The sequence below is a fragment of the Parasteatoda tepidariorum genome, chromosome 1, assembly GCF_982258835.1.
Source record: "Parasteatoda tepidariorum strain Cologne lab strain chromosome 1, Ptep-v5.0, whole genome shotgun sequence".
Taxonomy (NCBI): Eukaryota; Metazoa; Arthropoda; class Arachnida; order Araneae; family Theridiidae; genus Parasteatoda; species Parasteatoda tepidariorum.
The window spans coordinates 8191641-8215922 of record NC_141755.1 but is presented as its reverse complement, the minus strand read 5'-3'; the positions used below and the strand labels follow the sequence as shown (position 1 = coordinate 8215922).

The 24282-nt window shown below is 27.4% G+C and overlaps 1 protein-coding gene across 1 annotated transcript in view; it reads right to left on the bottom strand.

Annotated features, from left to right (window-relative positions):
- LOC107441433 (gem-associated protein 5) overlaps positions 1–23296 on the bottom strand; it is a 52920-nt gene extending 29624 nt beyond the window's left edge. The window contains exons 1-11 of the mRNA XM_043048993.3: positions 22533–23296; positions 19088–19266; positions 16151–16268; positions 14705–14880; positions 13430–13577; positions 9108–9204; positions 6952–7067; positions 5484–5569; positions 5297–5379; positions 3263–3458; positions 1552–1742 (exon numbers count right to left, since the gene is read on the bottom strand). Coding sequence (XP_042904927.2) covers positions 1552–1742; positions 3263–3458; positions 5297–5379; positions 5484–5569; positions 6952–7067; positions 9108–9204; positions 13430–13577; positions 14705–14880; positions 16151–16268; positions 19088–19266; positions 22533–22841 — 1699 coding nt within the window. The 5' untranslated portion in view covers positions 22842–23296. The remainder of the gene's footprint in view (positions 1–1551; positions 1743–3262; positions 3459–5296; positions 5380–5483; positions 5570–6951; positions 7068–9107; positions 9205–13429; positions 13578–14704; positions 14881–16150; positions 16269–19087; positions 19267–22532) is intronic.
- Positions 23297–24282: the final 986 nt, after the last annotated feature.

The window sequence follows — 24282 nt, the reverse complement described above, 5'->3', positions numbered from 1 at the left end:
ATGGTAAATACCGGTAAAAACCGTCCTGGCAAAAACAGGTTTTTGCCAAGCAAAGTGGCAAAAAGTGGCAAAAACCTATATTTTCCAAGATGAGAGGACAAAAACACATTTTTGATACAAAATTATTCCTAAAATTGAAATATATACTATAAATATAAATAATTACAAAAAAATTAACAAAACTATTATTCCATAATTAAATGATAATGTATCATTTTAGTAGTTTAAAACATTATTGATTAGAAAATTTGTGATTATTCTCTTTTTTCCAGTGAAATGAACTTATTTTTAAATTAATACAAATATAATTTAAAGCATAAAATATCTATCAACATGTGTAGTTAATTATTGTACAAATAATAATTTTTTATAACAAATAATAGTATTATACAAATAATAATATTTATTTGTAAAAAAACATTTATCTTAGGATTCTAAAATGAAAAGAGATCAAAAACTTTCAATCTTTTAAAAATTATTACCCTTAGGTATATTAATTATTAATATGTTAAAAATAATTTTTTCATGTAATGTATCAAAATTATTATTCCTTATGACTGATTTAAATTTGTTTCAAGTATTTTGTAATAATATTTAATCAGCATTCAGCAATTTAGATAATTTGGTTTTTGCCGGTTTTTACCAGTTTTTACCAGGTTTTTGCCACTGTCCTGGCAAAAACCCCTTTTTGCCGGCAAAAACTCCAACCCTGGTAGAATCATACTAATTAAGATTACTGAACAAGGTGCTCACAATACTCAGAGAATAAAATTCCTTGATTTTTGTATCTAATGCAATGAGTTGTAATATTAAATTTTTATTATAAATTTTCATTTTTTTTCCATACAGAAAGTATAAAACTTTCAATCGCTTTTGAAGTTAAAAAATATTACAAGAATAAACTAAAAAAACTTATCACATGCAGTTCCAAGATAAAATAAATGATACACATTTATTTTATTTTATGCTGCTGCTATTTATGACATATCAAAGAAAACAAGAAGTTTTAGTTACAATGGGAAAGATTTGTTATCATTTAGAATAAATATCCATAATAAAATACTAGTTTGAAGGCAAATATTTTTAATTTTGATAATGCAATATTTTCTAATAAATCTTAAATTAACTTTTCGCAAAAAAATAATTCTACACAATTTTACAAATGTAATAAATATAAATGTTAATAAAGGTGAATTCTTTTTAAGCAAAAATCTATAGATATTTTTTTAAAATCAAAACTAAGTCTCAGAAAATATCCCTTAAAACGTGTATCAATTTTATTTTATTTATTTATTTTTATATATTGGATTTTTAGCTACCTCACACTCAAATTAATTCATTTTTCATTAATTCAGTATTTTAATTAAATTCCATAATATTTTCCTGTTTCTCTGATTATTACAAAGTGATAAAATTCATTGACTTTCCCTGATCTGTGACTTTCTTAAAATGTTAATAATTAGTCTGTAAAAATAAAAATTCATAAAATGTACAATAACATAGAACAAAACAAAATTCTGAATAATTTTAGAAAGAAAAATATATAAATACCCAATATCATAGCTGTATCAAAAATGTAGATTTCGTTATCACTTCCAGCACAAGCCAACCATGATTTTAAAGGTGATCCAGCAGGTGACATATAAGTCGTTTCGGGATGCCAACGAAGAGATTCTACAGATTTCATCGGTACAATCAGTCTTCCAAGAAAATTCAGACTGGCATCATATAATTCAACTAACCTAAAGAAATAAATTAATAAAAGATATTTTAATTAAAACAATTTTAACTTTTTTAGCAAAGGTGGTTCTCACAAACTTTAGATATAATCGGAAAACTTTAGTTTTTAATTCAGTTTTCAGTCTATTTCAAATTGCAGTTATTGTGGTGCATATTATGGGTATACACTTCAGACAAAATCTCTATAGTGGTGCATAGAATATGTACACTCGTCGTGTATATTTAAATATTATGATTGACTATTAAAACTCGAAATTTCAATAGAATACAATGCGAAAATGATTTCGTGGTATGTATATTACCGATACAGAAATGATGGGGTAAGAACAGAAAATGTTTCAGCAGAAATAGCATTTTGCCTCAGGTAAAAGAATTAATTTGTCTCCCTTTGCCTCAATAAAAATATGGAATTTCTTTTTTCCAATGGAGATTTCTAATTACTGGTATAATTGACCGACTTACACGCGGTTTTTGTATTTGTTGGATAAATTATACAACCTAATATAAAATAATAGCAATTCCTTAATTTTCAGATGTATATACAAGAGATCATGTAACTAAAATAAATAATACCAGGGAAGAAAGTGTTCATCTAAAAATTAAATAAATCTTTACATCTTTTTAATGTCATTTCTACTGATATTTAATGGTTTTATCACAAAATATGTTTTTAAAAAAAATAAAAATCTGTATAACTATTATTATCAATAGGTAACAAGGGTAATTGCTTCACGAAAAAAAAATTTTTTTTGAAACTTCAGCTGAAAAAAGTGTATGTAGACAAATATATTCATCGATTGTAGTAATTTCTGCTTTTGAAAAATTATAAACTCTAATTATAATTTTCATAAATGAGAAATTTTCATAATTTGTTTTCATTTTATAATAATTTTAATATTTAAATATTAAAGTAAAAATGAACAAAATCTTTTGCACTTTCGGCACACTTTGTCTCAACTGTATCATCCTTACCAAGTACTGTTAAGTATTTATTATTGGGGAATGAAGGGGTTCGTGGTCCAAAACTTACGTACGTCATGACATACATAAGCAGAAGACAAAAAACGTGAAAAACTGATGGCCAAATCATTTCATTTCTAGCTGGTTTTTGTGAGGCGTAAAAAAAAGCTCTAACTGTTTTTTATTATAAACTATTCGTCACTACTTATTTTATCATAGATAAAAGAAACAGTCACACATATATATATATATATATATATATATATATATACGTACACACACACAATTACAATGCCCCGCGGAGGATTTCCAAAATTTAAATCAGAGTATAACTGGTTAAGCAGATAGAGGGCATAAAAAACATTATAAGAATTTTATAAAAATAATATAGTACAAAGAATATTCTACTTTAACCTTTTTGTTAATATAAATACAAAATTTATTAGAAATATCAATGAATTCTAGAACTTCTAAAAGCATCAATGTTTCATACCTAACTATGTTGAGTGAGTGACACATACCACCGAAAGTCTATGTACCCTTAAAAATATAATAAACATACCCTTTGTAACTTCCAACACAGAATAGGGTATAGTCGAAATTCCAACAAATTTCAGAATAGCTATGATTTGAATCATGATATTCAAGGGCTTTTTCTGTAAGTTCATCAAAATCCAATGCTTTTGTCTTAGGATTATGTTCTTTGTTCACATAGACGGTACCACCACCACAGGAATATAAATAAAGTTCACCAGGTTCTATAAATAGAAAATAATATAATTTAGAATTTATTTATCGAGAAATAAAAATTCCCAAATGAAAATAAATGCATCAGGGCAAGGATGCACCATTTTATTTGGAGAACAGGCACAAGAATTAGCAAATATATGGTCTGAAAAAAAAACATTCAAATTCAAGAAGAATATAGATGCAATAAAAAAAAAAAAAAACTACCAAAAATACTGAAAATTTAAAGGGAATATGTCTAGAAACACAACAGTAATTAATGTTTCATATAGACAGATAGACAAAATTAAATAAATATTCCTTCCCTCAAGACATCCTATCTATATAGAATAGTAATTAATGTTCTACATAGATAGATAAAAAATATTCCTTCCCTCAAAACGTTCTATCTATATAGAACAGTAATTATTGTTCTATATAAATAGATAAAATTAAAAAAATATTCCTTCCCAAGACATCCTTTCTATATAGAACAGTAATTAATGTTCTGCATAAAAACTAAACTCAGCGTCGCGACAGCCCTAGAGGGCCAAGGCCTACTGCGCCCATCTCAGTTTTCCTGACCTTGGGCTCTGGGGTGCAGAAGCAGATGTTCTGGTCAGCCGAAAGCGAAACCCCCAGTGTTTAGTTCCCAAGCATGCTTGGTACTCATTTATCAACCCACTGAAGTGATGAAAGGTTGAGTCAACACTGTCCGGCCCGAGAATCGCACCAGGTACCTGTGGCACGGCACTGCGGCACCGGGCGTCAATGTTCTACATAGATAGATAAAATTAAAAAAATATTCCTTCCCTCAAGACATCTCATATAGAACAGTAATTTATCTTCTATATCGATAGATAAAACTAAAAAAATACTTGACTTGAAAAAGACTTGAAAAAAAAAACCTCAACACAGCTTGATAATTTAAAGCAGTCTGTCTGGGAGCAGCCTGCCTAAAGTAAGCAGACAATTTATACTTGCCAGGCATGCAAGCATTTTTGCTAACTATAATCTATAAAGCACAAAAATCTATAAAGCACTAAAATCTATAAAGCACTTATAAGTTTGGTTTCTTAACATAAAAACAAACACTGATGAATTTTGAAATAAATTTTACTTTTCTAAGCAATCTCAAAAATAGAACTATGGTTGAGTGACTTAAAAAAAAAAAATTAGAGCTGCAAGAGTTAATTGTTTATTCTAAAATGCAAAATACCATTAAAATTTTTTTCTCTCACAGGAATGAAAAAAAGGACAAGATTTATATGTTGAAACATTCATAACTTTACAATAGGGTCCATTACATATTATAAATTCTTATACATAACAGGGATAAGAAAAAGAAAACCTTCAATAAAACTGAACTAAAAACTACAAACAATGACAATTAATTATTAATGAGACAAAAAAAAAGATACAAAAGAAATTATCGAAATATATGATAACAGCAAGTAATATTTTAAAAAATTTAAAAATTGGAATATGACTAACAGTGAAATTAGAATATCAAAAAAATAAAAACTTTCTTAAAGTGAAGGCAAAGTAAAAGAGTGGCAAAAAATAATGATAACAATAAGGAAGCTTCTTGTACTTTTTTTTACTCGAAACTTTCTTTTACTTTTTTGCACAGTAAAATGGGTTTTTTTTCCTTTTACACAGAAATTTTCAAAATTTTACATACATAAGTGTACAATGTAACATTTACAATAATGAAAAAAAAAATTAGATATCTTTTTAATGATCCTTAAATCTATTTTAAGGTTTCATTTAAGACCAAATTCCATAGTTTCTGGTTAAGGGTGATCATTAAATATTTTAGTAACTACTAAAAAAATAAATAAAATGACAAAACATTAAAATTAATAACCTGAATTAGTAGCCTTAGCACAGGGTCCCCAAACCAAACTGTACACTGTACCAGTATGATGAGTTTCAAAGCTATACAAAAGTCTAAAAAGAAAAATATATTTGATCAAAACTTTGAATGACTGAAAAATAGAATTTAAAAATACATCTAAGCAGTATACATCTATAAATAAAACTAGCATATTTACTTTTTCCTAAAAGTATCTACAATTCCTACTCTTCCTTCATCTGTAGCATAAGCAAGAATATTCTCTGATCGGGGATGCCATGCAGCCTAAAACAAAATTCAACAATCAAAATTGAACACTTAATAAATGAAAAATCATTAGCATAGCTGCATCTTTATATATATTATAATATAAATCCTAGAAGCAGAGTTCTCCCTAAGCCTTTTTAAAAGGGCTGCAAGCCCTGAATGCCCTTTGATACCTATAACTGAGCCCTCCAGGTCCTTTTTGTAAAAAATAAGCCGCAATCTTTTAAAAACACTGCCTTTTTATTTTATTTTTTCACTAAAAGGATGTTTCTTTAACCACCTGTTTCATTGAAAATCCATTTTAGATATATTAAGTTATTTATAGTTATTTAACTTAAATTTTTAATTCCATTCCTTCATTTTAGTAAGATATTTGTTTTGTTGCCTAGTTATCATTCTAGTTAATCTAGTTAACATTCACAGGATGTTCAGCACCAGAGATATTCACATATCTTATTTGTGGGATATACTTATAATTTTTTTAATGCTTATAAATTTTACTATTATTTTTTATAAAATAAATATCTTTTATTTAAAATAAACACCCTTAAATGTTTAATTTCTCATAGTTTTCAGTTTAAAATATAACATAATCTGTCAAGTTGTTTACCAATTAATCCTTTTTTTTTTGAAGAAGAAGAAGAAAATTTATACACAGAATTTATTTTAGCATGCTTTTAATTATTTTCCTTTAGCATGCTTTTAATTATTTTCCAAAAGCTTCAAATTTTTCTGTTATTTTAATAATGTGTGAGAATTATTATGGTACATATACACATAATATAGTATAAGAGTGTAATTTAAAAATTGAAGATCAAATTTAGTTATTTCTTAATGTTATACATTTTGATAAACTTAAATGGTGGTAAGTGAGTGACCTTTCAAAACTAAGTGCTTTTTCCTGTAAGGAAGCCCCCCCCCCCCGCCCTTTTTTATTCCTAGAGCAAACTCTGCTAGAAGTAAGTTCTCTTAGCAGATATTAAGGAAAATTAATGATCGCCATCAGCCACAAAGCAATTCAATATAACAAGTGGAGATTGAAAAGTCTCCTGCCATTTGTCGAAAAAAGATGCAAAACAATAAAATGCCCCCCATGTGCACTTTATTACTTTATAATAAATATGGAATTATTATAAATATTTTGTAATATTCAGGAAATTACTTTATTAAACCCTTTTTTCTTCATTGAGAACATCATAATTTTTACCCTATTTTGAGAAAAGAAATGCTTTACACGCTATCTACATCGACTGTTTCTTTTTTTTAAATAGTTTAAAACCGATATTTTTTGAAATGTTAACCACTGTTAAAAATACTACAACAGGTCAATGGCTAGTAGCAAAATTTCCTAATTTAACCTTATATTAGTAAGATAAAAAAATGAAATGAAATGAACATACTGTCATTATTTTAGTTTTGAAGTAAATATATATTGAAGTAACGTTCAATCTATTTGACTGGGAACATCCATCATAAACTTTTAAAATGCCATCTCCATTGCTGATTGAGAGCAAATCTAGAAAAATAAAATACAGATACATAATAGAAATTAAAATCAGAAGAATATCTGCATAAATTCTATCCACTGCTTCAATATATAACAGACAAAACCTCACCATAAGCCCATTTAACAAGAAGAATAAATGTAACCCTAATTATATTAATTACCCCGTAAAAAATTTTATAGCAATTTCCTCATTTAATTTAATATAATGGAATAACTCTGAAAATTTTAACATTTACAGTAATAACATTTAAGTACAGAGTAACACAGATAATCAAATTAAAAAAGAAAATATAAGAAGATGTATGCAAATTAAATAAGTAAGTCACTTTTAAAAACAAAAAGCTTGAAAATTAGATGGTTATAGATTATCTAGAAATTATAAATCATTTTTTGGATGTTAATATGTAATTCACATTATAAAAATATATACATATTTACACTAATATTGTCAAATAATACTATGGAAAAGCAATCAATATGAAAACAATTCATCTCTAATAAACTGTAATAATTATGAAATGACAAAATTTAGGAAACTATTATATATGAGACCGTAAGAATAACGATGTAAGCTAGGTAAAGATGAACCGTCAAAAATAAATTTAATACATAGTTAGTTTTTAATTGTTTAGAACTACAATATACCCTTTGCAAACAAAACACATTTAGATGTTAATCTTGTAGTTCGGAACCCAAGACTTAAAAACCAAATTCATTCTTTATTTTTATATTAAAGGTAAGAATTAAGAGAATTACAAAATATTTCTAACATTAGGAAATAATTTAATATAGAAATGTCATCTTGTCTTCAAGTTTATTAATTTGCATATGTTTAAATTTTTTTTAAAAATTATATTTAAATATAAAGTTTAATTTGTTATCATAATCTGATTGTTTTCACTTATTGATGATTTAAGCTTATGCTTTGATATTCTAGTTGCCAGGATAAATTTAGTGACTATTGATATGACCAGGGAAAAAGTACCAAAATATGAGCAGATTCCTATTTTCAGGCCTACTCAGGTTTGTATCAGAATATTCTGATCATTTTGATACCAAATCTGTTCAGATTAGGTGAAGAGAGATTAGAAAAAGTTTCATTGCAAAAGCTTTAAGCTATGTAGAAGGAAAAAAATTATGTTTGATACCACACATTGATTTATATTAAGCTTCCAAGAAACACCTTTACTACTAACAAAAAACAATAAGCTAAAACTTCGATTCCTAAAGTATTTAATGGTAAACAGACAACATACTTTTTGACAAAAGCAAATCCAATCAAAAAAATATATATAAATTTTAAATAATTCGAAGTTTTGAAATAAGTTTATATTTTGAAAAAAATTTAGTTCGTATAAAATATTCTGCATGCTTACACATAAGCATGGTTCAAACTAAGCCTGCAGTTAATATAAAAGTCTTTCTTCAAAAATAAATAAATAAATAAACAGTTTCGGAATTAAAAACTTTTTTGTTTCAATGAGAAATAATAAAAAGTGCTTAAAAGAATATTTTGATTAAATTCAACCTTAAGTTAACTTTTATTCTTAATTCAATTATTATAATTATCACCTTTCAACCATTAAAAAATAAAAAAATCTGCAAAATTTTGAAACAATTGTCAATTTATTTATTTAGTTTGAAAGAAAAGAGGTGATTTTTAATTAAGATTTTTTTTTTTATCAAACATTTTAAAAAGTAAAACATTTTTCCAACAGCCAGTAGTGGGTAATGAAGATTGATTAATGCTCAAAAAAATTGTTATTTCTTAATCAACAGCTTGATAATGGTAATTAACATCAGCATTATGAACAAGAAGCCTTTAATTCTCAGGTAAGTTGATCTGATGGACTTCAAGTCACAACTGACAATCAAATCTCAGTCATTCACCAATTTATAAATTATTTGGGAAAGCCACAATTTTAGTATTTATAGCATTTTTATTTAGTTTAATACTACGGAAGATTTTAAGACTTAATCCCTAAAAATAAAATAACCTAAATAACAAACAAATAAGTAATTAATTGAATAATTGATAACATTTCTTACTTGGATTAATTCTGGAAACTGATAGATCATATACAAATCCCATTACAAATAAAAAATTGGTTACCAATTCCTTTTTTAGAATATCAAGTTTAGTAACCTAAAAAATTTTAATATGAATTAATTATAACACAAAAATACTGAAACAAAGCAAATAATCAGAAGCAATTAATAACAAACATTTTATTTATTAATTACTTTTACAATTTCATAATAATAATCATCGGTACAAGTTGAAACAACTAACATGATAAATTCAGATATACAACAAATGCGAAAATTAAAAATTACCACTCTAACTTAATAGCATTCCTTATTTAGAGGAATCAGATGGAGTGAAATTTCAGTCTTTACTTTGAATTTTTCTGTCTTTAACGATTTGGGCATGTTCTACCTTTGTATTAAATCTTGTATAAAGGTTAAATTCTTGATAATAAAATTTTAAGACCCAAAAAATACTAAGTGGCAAAGGCAATTCAACATACACAACAATGCAAAAATAAAGTTTACATTCTCATTTGCTAAAATAAATGCTTCTACCAGGTTTACAGGAAAAAAATTTTAAACTTAGAAACTTTTTTCTAAAGGGTATTGGATGTTATGACAAAATTGAAAACTTGATGTTGATGTACAGTGCGCCCCCCCCCCCCAAAAAAAAGAAGAAGAAGAAAAAAATAGAAAATGGACTTCCAAGAATAACTTTCAATCTAATAATAGGATCTTCAAGTTCTAGAACTTGAACTTAAAGGTTCGAGGGGGTGTGATCTCAAATATGTTAATTAATTCATGTAGAGAATATTTTAAGTTACATTTAAATCAAGACAAAGATATTTTAGTTACATTTGAATCAGGCACAAAAAGGTACTTTCTCTGATTAAACATACCTTTTTGTCAACAGATTCGGATTTCTAAACGCCAAAAATATAGAGGGTAGCTGCAATTTAGGAAATATGGTCATCAATATAAAAAATTTACTTTTTGTGTATTTCACCATTTCTCAAGAACATTTAAAAACAAATTTTTAAAAATTGTTTGCACACAATTGTAAAATTCGTTTATCTAAAAATAATTTTATGAACAAAAATAACTTTTATAAAATATTTACTACTTCTTATTACATTATTTTCCAATAATAGTCTAAAAAATTTTAAAATTTTTTACATCATTTTAGAGTAAGTAATTTTGCATGGCAAAATACAAAATTAGAGCAAAATTAGTTGAATAGTGTTTGAGAACTCAAATTTTAAATATATAATGCTTTTCAAAATTCAATTTCTTAGAAACTATTAAAAAGATTTCGCAACAATTATTATTTTGTCATGTAAAATTGAATACTTCAAAAATTATGTAAAACATTGTGTACTTTACAATTCAAGATTTTTTTCGACTATAAATAAAAAAAAAAAACATTTATTAAACTTTATTTTTTGCATAAAATTATTTTTTAATAAACAGATTTTATAAATGTGCGCAAAATTTTTCTAAATTCGTTTAAAAATTTCTTGAGATATGGTGAAACACACAAAAAGTAAAATTGACATTTTGGGGTCCAAACTTTGAATTGCGCACCTGACCAAATTATGGAGACCATATTTCCAATATTACAGCCACCTGCAATATTTTGGAGGTTCATTGAACCATTAAGATTCAGTGCTAGAACGTGAAGATCTGATCATTATATCCAAAGGTGGTTATTCGAGGTGGTCCGAAGTTCAAGTTATTAATTCATTTATATACATATACACTACCGGTCAAAAGTTTGCGAAAATTTTGAAATCTACGAAAAAATGGTCTAAATTTAAATGTTCATAGAACTGCGAAAAATCATTCAAACTGCATGAAAATTTGATATGTTCTAAAGTGAACCCTCTACATTTAGTTACATATGATCAAATTGCAATACTTTATTTTTTGCGAACTGAATCCAGCTTTTCATCATGGGTTGTTTCTATGGTGAAAAAAGTTGTTAAGTTTGAACACCTGCCAAACTTGCAAAAAAAATGTTTATACTTTCTGTTAATAGAAAATAGTTATTTCAACCGTTCTATGTAAGCCCTAAAAATTTCAGATCGATTTGATTTTTTTTGACGAAGTTATAGATTTTTGAAAAGCATGTGTACTTTTTTCGATTTTTGAGCATTCCACATATGAGGTCTTTTGGTCTATACATCTTCTACCAAAGAACTTTTTAATTTTAATGTTTTCTATATTTTCAACTAATTAATATTGATTATGAAACAAATATTCTTATTCATTATTATTCTAGATTCTTTGTAATTACAAAGAATTTATTACGAATATAATTTAAACAATATCTCATAAATGTCACATTTCATCGAAAATTTCTTTGTTCTTGCAAACGATGCTCTGATATTTCGAATCGAAATCAGTTATGGGACATTTTAAAACAGGAATGGAACTCTATATCACTTGAAGTGATTAATGGTTTGTTAGATCAAATGCCACGCATATGTAAGGCTATAATAAAAGCAAAAGGTGGATGGTTCAATTAATCTAAGATTTAAATGTTAATTTATTTAATTACAAAATACGAATAAAAATATGTTAAATATTTGACCTGTTGTAAATAAAATAGTTTAGTAAAAATACAAATTTTTTATACTATTGATATTATTTTTTTAGAATTATTTATGTAATTTTTGTTATAACTTTTTATTTTAATTTAATGTAAAGTAAAAATATCACAAAACTAATACATATAAGCAATAAATATAAACAATAATAGTTACATTAATGAATAAGAGTATTTGTTTTATAATAAATATTAATTATTTGAAAATATAGAAAACATTAAAGTTTAAAAGCTCTTTGGTAGAAGAGGTATAGACCAAAAGACTGCATATGTGGAATGCTCAAAAATCGAGAAAAGTACACATGTTTTTCAAAATTCTGTAACTTCGACAAAACAAATCGAAACGATTTGAAATTTTGAGGGCTTACACAGAACGGTTCAAATAACTATTTTCCATTAACAGAAAGTACAAAAAATTTTTTTTGCAAGTTTGGCAAGTGTTCAAACTTAGCAACTTTTTTCACCATAGAAACAACCCATGATGAAAAAATGGATTCAGATCGCAAAAAACAAAGTATTGCAATTTGATCATATGTAACTAAATGTAGAGGATTCACTTTAGAACATATCAAAGTTGCATGCAATTTGACTGATTTTTCGCAGTTCTATGAACATTTGAATTTAGACCATTTTTTTGTAGATTTCAAAATTTTCGCAAACTTTTGACCGGTAGTGTATATATTGCACAATTTACTTACTCTCAAAAAATTCTGAATCAAGAGCTTAAAAATTATTTTTAGAATATTTCTAGAAGAGGAAGAAAAAAAAAGGTTTCAAAATAGACTTAACATTTTTGGACAAACGATAAAAAGTTAGAATTTATTACTCTTCTTAACTCTGTCAGGAAAGTGATTGCTGAAAGAATAAATTATCTGAATTTTTTTCTGAAAGCAAATCTAGCACATCAAAAAGATATTACTCAAATACATTATTCAAATTTTGTTTGTCGTAATAATATCAGAATTTTAAAAACTATGAGAAAATCAATTGTATTAACTGAAAAAGAATAAAAAAATTTAAATATGACTTTATGACAATATAAAAGTTATAACGGAAATGCGTGATTCAACATTATGTTGTAATATCATATTAAAAATAAATTTAATCTAGTTATTGACAAATAAAAAAAGGGGCAAATATATCCCATTTATTAAATGATTCTTCTGTTACAAATCCAAATTTGTAATAAAAGTTCTACTTAATTTAAAAGAGATGAGAAAAACACCATTCTTTCTAGCGAATGATCACTGAAATGTTTGCTATCTAGGAATTACTTTATAGAGTATCAATTTTATTGCGTTATTGGTTTATTAATTGTAGTCGAAGTTGGTATAGAATTTTTTCCGTCTCAAGTTCTTGAAGTTTATCCAAAGTTGCTTTTTTGTTTAACAAATCTGTGAAAAAGTCATTATTGCAAATGAATGAGAACTTATGAAAAAAAGACGGTACTGGTTTTGACAGAATATATGTCTTGTTAACGAGGTTTTGCGTAAGTAAAAAAATTTCAAAATGCGAATTTTAGATCAGCAGAATTCCAAAAATTTATTGTAGAAATATACATTATTGATTCGCAAAAGTCCATGAATCAAAAGTTTTTTGATTCGTGCAATTCAGTGATTAGCGGAAGAATCAAATTCCTGCTCTATATTTTTCCACAGCTTTTAACATTTATTTAATTTAGATAAAAATAATCTTGAATAAGAGCAATATAAAAAAATATATAATTTCATACCTTAAATGAATCCCAGCAATATAAATATTCTCTGTTAGAAGAGAGGAACAGAGCAATAGGATACCTAATATTATTTTCAGAATTTTTCATCAAGTATGAAACAAATTTGGAGTTTTCAGATTTCATTGAGATTTCTCCAACCTCTCCCCTGAAATGAAACAATACTATTAACACTTTGGAAAAAAAATTAGTGAAACATAATACAAGGTATTAAAATATTACATTTTAAAAATAAGAACAATTTATCAGCTTTGGTTAGTGGGATAACAGCAAAGATATGTTGGTCGTATCTATTTATTCTGAGTAACATTTTGATTGCATAGATTTAAACTTAAGATACAACATAAGGTAAAAAGAAAAATAAGTTAAGACTGATTTAAGTTACTAAGTGAAAACTAGGATGTTTCATCTAAAAAAAGAAAGATTAAGATTATAAAAAATTGATTAGTAAAAGTTAATTCAGGCTAAAATAATGGTCAAAATTTTTAGAGTCCTAAGTTTATTAATTGTTAAAAATTTAGCCTACATAGTTTTGACAATTTAGTGAAAAGGTTTACACACATGGCATGTACAGAATAATTAGAATATATATAATTTGAGCATAAGATAATTTTAAAGGCACTTGATTGTTATTAAATTCAAGTGGGAAAAGAAATAAAAAAAGAACCCCCCTGAAGAACTTGAGATGTCACCCTGTTTGTTCGTCCCCTTCTACATTCAAGCAGCAAAAAAAAAATAATAAATAAATGGAAAGACATGAAAAAGAAAAGACTTTCGTAGCCTCAACTTTCGTTGTTAATGGTCTCCGTTTATTGGCCACGGACGGGTGGGTTAATTCATTTCTGGTCGAGGGAAAATTATTGCAGCGGTGGCTCTGCTTTTAGTACTGAAAACAAAACCTTTCTGCTAATCGATCTCAGCTTGAAGGGTAGGGTTGTTAAAAATTAAAGTGCCATAAAATTGGGGCTTCATTACAGTGCCAAACAATGAAAATGAATAAATACACTCATGAATATAACAATTATTAAATCACTGGCTATATTACAACTTAATTATTATCAACAATTGACTGTATTACTTAATACATAACAATGTGTAAAAGAGCCACTTAAAGAGAGCAACAGCTTATAGATGTCATTAAATACTGTATTTAAAGTGTGTAGAAAATATTTTAATCTGCCTATCATAAAGCCAATAATTTTAAGTGTAAAATAATTAAAGGTATAAAAAATTAGTAAAATTGCTGAAATGTTTATAATCTATTAGAAAACATACTTGGTATTAACACATATAATGACATCTGGTTTAGAAGGATGGAACATTCCAAACAGTCTTTGGGTTTTTTTATCGTCATTCCTTGATTTTGTATGAGGAGCATAATAAGTATTTTGGGGTGAATTTTCTCCTAATTTCCACAAACGCACAGACAGATCCAAGCTGAATGATAGCAGCTGTAAAAGAATTTAAGTATTTTAACTAAATACATTTAGTTCGATATACACAGTAAAAAAAAAGGGCAAAATACATACAAACATAATCTGATAAACCAAAATAATAAAAAATTTAACAACTTGCACTAGAAGGATGTGCCATGCATTTCAAGGTGATTTTTCACGAAATTGTTAAAAAATTAAACAAGATTTTAAATGTCCCCCCCCCCCAAAAAAAGAAAACTTTATTTAAAAAAAATATTGCTAATTTTGAAAGATAAATCTGTATATATTTCTTGAGAGAGTAGAATTAATTCAGGATAAGTCTCAGTAAATAAAATAATTAAACTTGAACAATTTTTAACAGAAATAAAAAATTGCACACGAATTGAAACATGACATAAAATATCTGAGTCAATTAAACTGATTAAAAATGCATTTTTCATTAAAATATAATGAAAAGAATTCTTTTTTAACCCTCAAAATCATTTGGATACACGAATGCTTGTTATTCAATTGAAACTAGAAAAAAAATTCACTTCCAACTGTGTGAGGGAACAATGAAGCAAATAAAAAGAACAAATATTTAAGGACATATTTAAGTAATGAAGCAGGGGTCTGTCAAGGTTTTTCTGAGAGGTACCTATTTTGTGAAAATTTAGACATAATTTGAGAAAAATTAAAAATTATATTTAAAAATCCAACACAAAAATATGGCAAGAATATGGATTTATCATTTCTTAAGGAATAAAAAATAAAATTTTATGAAATTTTTTTTGTGAAACTACTGTTTTTCCTAAAATTAAATTTGTGAAACTACCGTTTTCCCTAAAGTTGAATTTGTGAAAGTACCGCTAAACGGTAGTAAATTCAGTCTGGACAGACCCCTGTGAAGTATACATAAATTCAAGAAACAAAAGAAAAAGCATCCCGATATGTAAAACAAAACCATTTTAATTATTCAATAGTTTACAGAGAATTAAAAAGCAAAAATAAGCATTTGTTTTTTAAACAGTTGCTAAATATGAACTTCATTATGTTTTATTAAACAAGAACTTAATAAAAGGGTTCAAAAAAATATTAATCTATTAAAATCCCAATTTCCACCAACAACATTTTTTCATAGATGATAATGGGAAAGCAAGTATTATCCTATGATAGACTTTGAAATTTACACTGCTGAAAAGTAATAAGTTTGCACTGAAAAAAAATGTTTAGTCCTAAAAATTAAAAAAAGTAATACATTAATTTTCTTTGCAGCAAAAATTAAATAGGCAATAATGTATCTCACCATGTCAGAAAAATCATGGCTCCAAGAAATATCTGTAATTTCAGCATGATGGGCTTTGAGCTTGTGAACTAAATTTTCTTGAACAATATTGATAACAGATATAACACCATTATAGTGCCTGCAAAAATTATTAATATTTGTACATCATAAAATAAACCAAACAAAACATTAAAAAAAATCATTCAATTTTATAACAGTATTTTAAAGTAGGCTCCAAGATTCATGGCTAAAAGAAATATCTGTAATTTCAGCATGATGAGCTTTGAGCTTGAGAACTAAATTTTCTTGAACAACATTAATAACAGATATAATACCATTATAGTGTCTGCAAAATTTACTAGTAAAAAGAAGTATAATTATTGTGTCAAAGAGTGGATATTCAGGTGTGCAATTTGAATTTCCTGTATCATAGTTAAGTTCAAAAGTTTAAAAATTTTATGTGAAAAATCAACAGGAATAACAGAAGAAGAAAAAAGATCAGTTTAAAGCAAAACGAGCGTGTCAAAAAGTAATTACACAAACGACTCCTATACAATTCAAATTTCCCATTTCTTCAAAATATCATATGAAAACGTCAGGTTTTAAAAAACCATGGATAACAGAAGCAATAACTGAGAAAAAGTTGATCGAAAAAACAGAGGCATCGCCATGTTGAAAGTGATTAATAAATACACAAATTGAATTTTGTGTCGTAAAAAAATTGGAATCTTAAAAACAATGAAAAAACCAATTGCGTTAACTGCAAATGGAAAGAAAAAAAAATATTGAAGAACGGATTTACAATGGTATAGAAGGAGTTGAAATTTTCATGTCATAACATCATATTAAAAATTCTATCTAATTATAGCCAAATAAAAAAAGGGGGCAAATATACAATATTAATAAAATAATTCTTCTGTCACTAATTGGAATTTGCAACTCATTAAAATTAAACTTTAAAAAAAAAAAATAAATAAAAAAAAAACATTTTTTTGTTAACAAACGATCATTCAAATGTTTGCCATTTCAGAATTACTTTTAAGGTTATCAATTTTATACTTTTGTGTTTGCCTCAGTAGTTCATTAATTCAAGCAAAAGTAACTATGAAATTTTTTTTAAAAAAAAATAGTTTTCTAAAATCTTAATCTGAAATTGAAATCTTAATCTTAATCTGAGTATCTGAAATTGGACTTTTCTAAAACAAACCTGTTTAAAAGCAATCGTTATCACGCTTGAATAAGAACTTAGAAAAAAGAAAGAGGGTACTGGCAAGGACGGTGCAAAATGTCTTATTCACAAGATTTTACATAAGCAATAAAATTTAAATTTTAGAATAGCAGGACTTCAAGAAAAATTTGTCAGAATATAAATTATTGATTGGCAACAGTCCGCAAATCAACGGTCTCGAGATTCACAGAATTCCACGCATTAGCAGAGGAATCACATGCTTGATAATAAATTATAGAAATAAGTTGAATAGAGTCGTGATGTCTCAGGGGATAGAACGTTCGCCTTCCAATGAGGTAAACCGGGTTCAAATCCCAGTGATGGTGAGTTGAAACAAATTCCGCATTCGGCTTACACCAACCACAGTGCTGACGTAAAATATTCTCATTAGTAGAAGGATCATGGGTTAAAGTTCCCTTGCTGTCAGGCTAACCATGAGAGGTTTGGGGTTTTTTCCTCTCCATGTAACGCAAAGTTCCATCTAAAAGTCCTCAATGAAGGCAAATTTCTCCCAATACTTAATCCAGGAGTTCTCATTCCCTTTGGATTGGGTTCAAAATGACATGGCTACGGAGTTGAACTTTAGAAGTTGTAAACCCGAAAAATTGTGTTGGCTGTTTAACAACGGTTATAAAATAAAAATAGGCTGAATAAAATGTGTAAACCTAAATAAAGTTTCACTATTAGATATTCTTTTTAAAAATTAAAGAAAGACTTTTTTCAAAAGCATGTTTACAAATTCTTAATGATATTTTCTTTTCTCCCTATGGAACCAGTGGAAGAAAATTAATTTTGGGACCTTTAAAAAATTACAATTTGTAGCAAAATATACATAATTTAGATCTTTTGATGGGTCGCTCAAAAGTCTTGGGCCTTGGTAATTTTCACTGGCTCCATGCCGTATCTACAGTCTTGTGCTTCAATAAACACTTGTTTTGTTATTATAATCCCCGTGGCAGAATTTATTTGGCTTTCTGCGACAAACCTCTCTAGAACTAATATCTTTCTGCAAGATACTTTTAATAATAACTGATAAACATGTTATTAATCAAATTTAAAGTAACAGAAACGTTGTATTTGCAAAGAAAAGCCTATTTGGATAGAATAAAATTGTATGTATTAATTTTTTATTTTAAATGAATATGTAATATTTTTTTACTCTAATACCATGGGCGATATTCTCACATTTTAATATACACTAATTATTTCTTTTTTCGCATTTCATAAAGCATCATCACATAAAAAAAAACAATAACTAAAAATCATAAAATCAAGTGAAAGGGAATTAAAAAAAATCAGCAGCATTTCTTCCTCTCTGAGCATTTCTTCCCCTCTGATGCGTGAAAAAGGTATCTCTTGAGTATAATTGTGGAGGGAAAAAAATCTTTCAAACATTTCTACAGAAAAAAAAATTTCCTTCAATATTCTTTATTTTTCATTCTTCTCAAATAAGAATTGAAAAATTAAGAACATTTCTTTTCCTCTGATAAGCGAAAAAGGCATCTTTTAAATATAATTTTAAAGAAAAAAAAATTTCCAAAATTTTTGCACAAAAGAAATCAAAATTTTTTACTTTCTAAAGGAAAATTCTTTCTGCAAGAACTCTGTAGCGTTCTGTGACAGTGCCGCCGTGATTCTGCCATGGAGATTATAATAGGATACAGCAGGTAAATTTCTGCACAATTTTTCACACATCCATAATACTAGAGAGTGACCTAAGAATAACTTACCCTGCTGCAACATATTCTGGATTGGTACGACTTGCACAAATCACACTGATATTAAATTCAGAAGCAGTCCTAATCTTTATATGAGAGCTCCGTGTCACTATGCATTTTATGAGAAAGTTCCCATCACGTGAAAAGAGTAGAGTATCGGGGCTACCATAAACCCATTCGAGAACATTTGTCTAAAAAATAAGCAGATAATAAAAATAACAGTAGGTGCCCTAAATTATATTAGAACTTGTAGGTGGATAAGAAAAAGAATATCTACGAAAATATCTGAATGAGCAATATGACGCCTTTAGTAAAATAAAAACACGGTTATAAGTAGAAAAATAATTAGGTGTGTAACACATAGGTAACTATGTTTGTTTACATATAAGATTATAACATTTGAAATAGATTCTAACTTCAATTCCTGTAGAAAAACAATGTTTACCTGATTCAATTTTTACTTATTTGACAGACAGCTGTTCTCAATTTTAAAGACAAAGTAGAGAATTTAATAGTATTTTACCTTATAATAAAATCTTTACTGTTTTAATATTTAAAAAAAAAAAACTCTTAAAAGGTTAAGAAAAGAATTCAAAATTTTAAAAGCTATTAAAAATAATGTTTTCTATGAAAATCCTGCTAAGCAGCAGTGAATCCGAAAGGAATTGAAACAACAGAAACAATGAAATTGAAAAAAAAAATGGATAAATATGACAAGCGAAGCTGACGTCTTCAGGGGGTACCAGCTCCGGAAATCATAAAAGCAAAACCTTATCTATTGAGAGAGCATGACAAAAAGTCTAAAATTGCTCTCTCTCTGTACCCCAAAGTCCTTGAAAAGAATATAATACATAATATAAAATACATAAAGCAAATGACACAACTGACTGTGAGACATAATGTTTCGCAATGAGTTGTGTTATCTGGTTATTGGATTTTTGGTATTTGTCTTGTTTTTATTCTTCTGTATTTGCTTTATGTATTATATTCTTTTCCTGGACTTTGGCAAAACCTTTGGGGGTACAGAGAGAGCAATTTTAGACTTTTTGTCATGCTCTCTCAATAGAAAAGGTTTTGCTTTTATAACTTCCGGAGCTGGTACCCCCCGAAGATGTCAGCTTCGCTTGTCATACTTATCCATTTTTTTCAATTTCATTGTTTCTTTAAAGAGGTTCGTTAGTCCAGTTTTCAATTTTTATTTTATCAAAATTATCTATGTAGTTTTATGTTCTCTACAAAACAAATTGACTATTGCTCCTCATTCATAATTTCTTATGAAATATTGTCATTTTTTATGTTATTATTAAAAATAAAAGAAAAAAGAACAGTGGACTGAGATACCCCAAGGTTGGGTTACCTTGATTCACCTCATGATGCACATAAGAATTATGAATTCAGAAACAATACAGGAAGACAAATGTTATCCAATTCAGTAATTGCATTATTTTCTTTAAAAATGTATTTTTTGTTTTAAATAAGTTTTCAATTAAAAAATTTTTTTAATAACCATTTTGACTACACACAATTATTTTTTTTGAAACAATTCAAATAATTACCCTAAGCCATTAACACACTTAGCTTTATTATTTTAAGAAAACATAAAAAGTGTCAAAAAGTATTCATATTTGCCCAAACTGATCCTTAATACAAACTACCAAGAAAGAAAAAAAAAGAAAGAAAAAAAGACCTATTTTTATGTAATTTCAATTGAGTAGTAAATATAAATTTAAGCTTCAACTGCTTTTTTTTATCATCAGGAAGTCATCATTACTTTGTTTTTAAAAGAAATTTGCAGTTTTTGCTTATTTGTTAGTAGTTAAGATATAAGGTAAAGATTAAAGAAGCTTGTAAAAAAATATTTTAAATTATTTTATTATTTAGGAATAGGTACCACACAAAATCCATAAAAATGTGAGAAATTTTATTTTTCTTATTGGTCCTTTACTTTGATGATTTTTTAAAAAAATTAATGGATCAAAATTGGAGATGTAATGAATAGTGATTTGGCCAAATAGTCGAATATTCGGCCAAAAAAATCGGACGAATACTGAATGTTCGGCAATTGAATAGCAACATTATTTATTTTTAAATAAAAACATTCATAAATATTACTTTTCATAATAAATAAGTTTTAGACATTATTAAAAAACTGTCAAAATTATATTATTGGTAGAAGGTAAAGTGAGAAAAAAACTATAATAGTTATCCATTAGAAATATTTAACATAATAAAAAAAGTGACAGCTATTTAAAAAAGATCATAAATATAGTTGTAAAAAAGAGAAATAAGAAGGAAAAAATCCTCTCAATTCTCAAAACAAAACATACTAAAAATAATATTTTCCGAAAGAAAAAGTATCCATAAAATTTTAAAAGAGAACCTACTATCAGAAAAGCTTTCAAATATGCCTCATTATCATAAAAAGTTCCAAAAAAATTATATACAAAAACAAAATGTAAAAAATAAAAATCAATCCTAATTTTTAAATGAAAATTTTAAATCTGAACACCTCAATTTTCCAATTAGGATATTTTCTTAAAAAAAAAAGAATTAAGTCTTGTGGAAAACTTCTTACATTTATTAAAAACGTGGAAGTTTCTTGAAAAATAGAGATAGAAACCAAAACAAAACACGTTCTTAATTTTTAAATGAGAAATTCAAAGCTAAAAATCCCAATTTAACTTTATCACAATACCGTATTTTTAGAAAAAACTTGTGATAAAAGAATGATATTCATAAGAAACATTCTTTAAAAATATACTGCCTCATTATAAATCAGCTGATTAAAAAGTTATTTCTCAGTTCTTTAAATATAACTTTAATATTGAAATCACAGTTTTCTTTGTCTGTTATCTGTCTTCACGTACAGCAAAAAAGTAATGTTAAAAGAATTAAGTCAATTAGAAGCTCCCCGTTAAAACGATGAACTATAATAAAAACAGCAAATAAGCACAAAAAATTCTTAAAACAAAAATGCCGAAAAAAACGACAAAATTGACTGAATTAATAAAAATTTCAGTACAAAACTCGCAGTTTGTATAAAGTGATAGAATTTTAGTTAATTTGCAAGTTTTAGAACAATATGTGTAAAAACTAATTCTAATCATGTATAGTAAAAAATATGATGTTAGATTACTCTTTATTCAATCTATTCATAAGGAGAAAAAAATTATTTGTCGTCGGACTTTTGGCTAATCAAATATTTTGCAAAAGGGCTGAATATGGAATATTCGTTACATCCCTAATTCTACAAATTTCATCAATATTTTAAGGTGTCCCACATAGTGAGTTTAGACTAGAATTTTAAAATTAGAATAATTTTGCACGTTAATGAAGCTAAACCAATTTAGCTCTATTTACATGATCTAAAATAATTTGATTTATGAAAAGAACAAAACAATAACCTTGAATTAATAGAAGTAAATTGTGTGACTTTTATGTTTAGGTTCAAACTTACTCCTTTTGTTTCAACTTTCGTTAAACAAGACTTCTTTATAACATCCCAAACTTTAAGTTCTCCATCTTCACAACAGGTGGCAAGAATATCTGGTCCCCCCTCACATTTAGAAAGTGATAAAACGACAATTTTGCTTCTGTGAATATCCTGAAGATAAAGAGAATCTAAGAATGTGGGAGGAATAGTTTTAGTGTCGATAAAATAAACGTCGTTACGAGAGGCATATGCAAATAATCCAGAAAAACTTTGAGTTACAGTTCGATAAATCCCTCTGTTTATAGAGGGTAATATAATAGCAGTAGATGACATTGTGCGAAGATATTAAAGCAGGATAAAATTTATTTCTTTTAATGGTTTAACACACAAAAATGAATAGAAATATTCTTTTCAAAATACTCAATTACGAAAGTAAGCTAAATTTGAATTTTCACTTAGCACAGCACATGAAGATCGAAAAAAGATGTATTTACGAAAGTTCTTGGTGGAATAATTGCAATTCCTAGTTTACTTTTACTGTTTTTAGAGCATTTTTCATTTATTGAAAAATGCCGGCAGCATGTAAGAAATAATTTAATAAACACAAGAAAATAGGATTTGGTTGGTGGTAACTATTTTCAGTCTATAGAACTGATTAAATGTAAAGAGTATAACTATTTACTTAAATCTTATATGTTAATGACAGTTTTTTCTTACTACTGGAAAAACGGTTTAAACAGAGTCTACTGTTCGAACGCGTCCTAGCGCTGTAAATGCACAGTTGAAACACTTCTGACTACTTACGTTTGCTTAAACGTAGATGCATGCGCGGCTTAAATCCTTCTACATAAAACTGAAGAAGCATTTTCGCTAATTCACTGAATGCAATTTTTTCTAATGCAAATGAGAACTTTATTGGTTAGTTTTATGCGCTTGCAAATCGTAGATTAGGAATTACGTTAGTTTCTCTCCCCTCCGCAGAGGATCAAAATTGTGATGGCTTGTCTTCGGATCATCCTCCGGGATGTTTCCCAGACCGTCGCCAATAGCCCATTGTGCAGCTCTAGTGCAACGTAAATTAACAACATCAACGTTAATTTCTCTCTTGATTTTCATGTAGATCAAAATCTTTTAAGTTGGAAAACTATATGGCACTGAAAACTACATTAAACATAGTTTTAAAGAAAATCATCTCGGAAATTTTAAAAAATATATTTGTTATTTAAAAAGGAAGGAAAAGTATTAAGAAAAGGGAAAATATCGTAGTACATTCCTATGGTTGGTGTTTTCTACACTAAGGAACGCTGCAAGCTCGGTACCGCCTAAATTTCCGGGTTACTGTTTCCGTTGTATTTTAAAGCCATTTGGCATCATTGTGTTTTGAGATTCTTGCAAACAATGTATTTGATTACTTATTACTTGTGTTTACAATGCTTTTTTTTTTTTTTTTTTTTTTTTTTTTTTTGTTAATTTACGTCGCACTGGAGCTTCACAATGGGCTATTGGCGACGGTCTGGGAAACATCCCGGAGGATGATCCGAAGACATGCCATCACAATTTTGATCCTCTGCGGAGGGGATGGCACCCCTGCTTCGGTAGCCCGACGACATGCGCGCGAAGTCGGGCACTTTACGGTAGCACAGTTTAACGAGGACCAATACCGCACACCCTGGGTCCCTACACAGACTGATCCAAGTGGTCACCCACCCGCACACTGATCGTAGCCAGTGATGCTTGACTTCGGTGATCTGCTGGGAGCCGTGTCTTAACGATC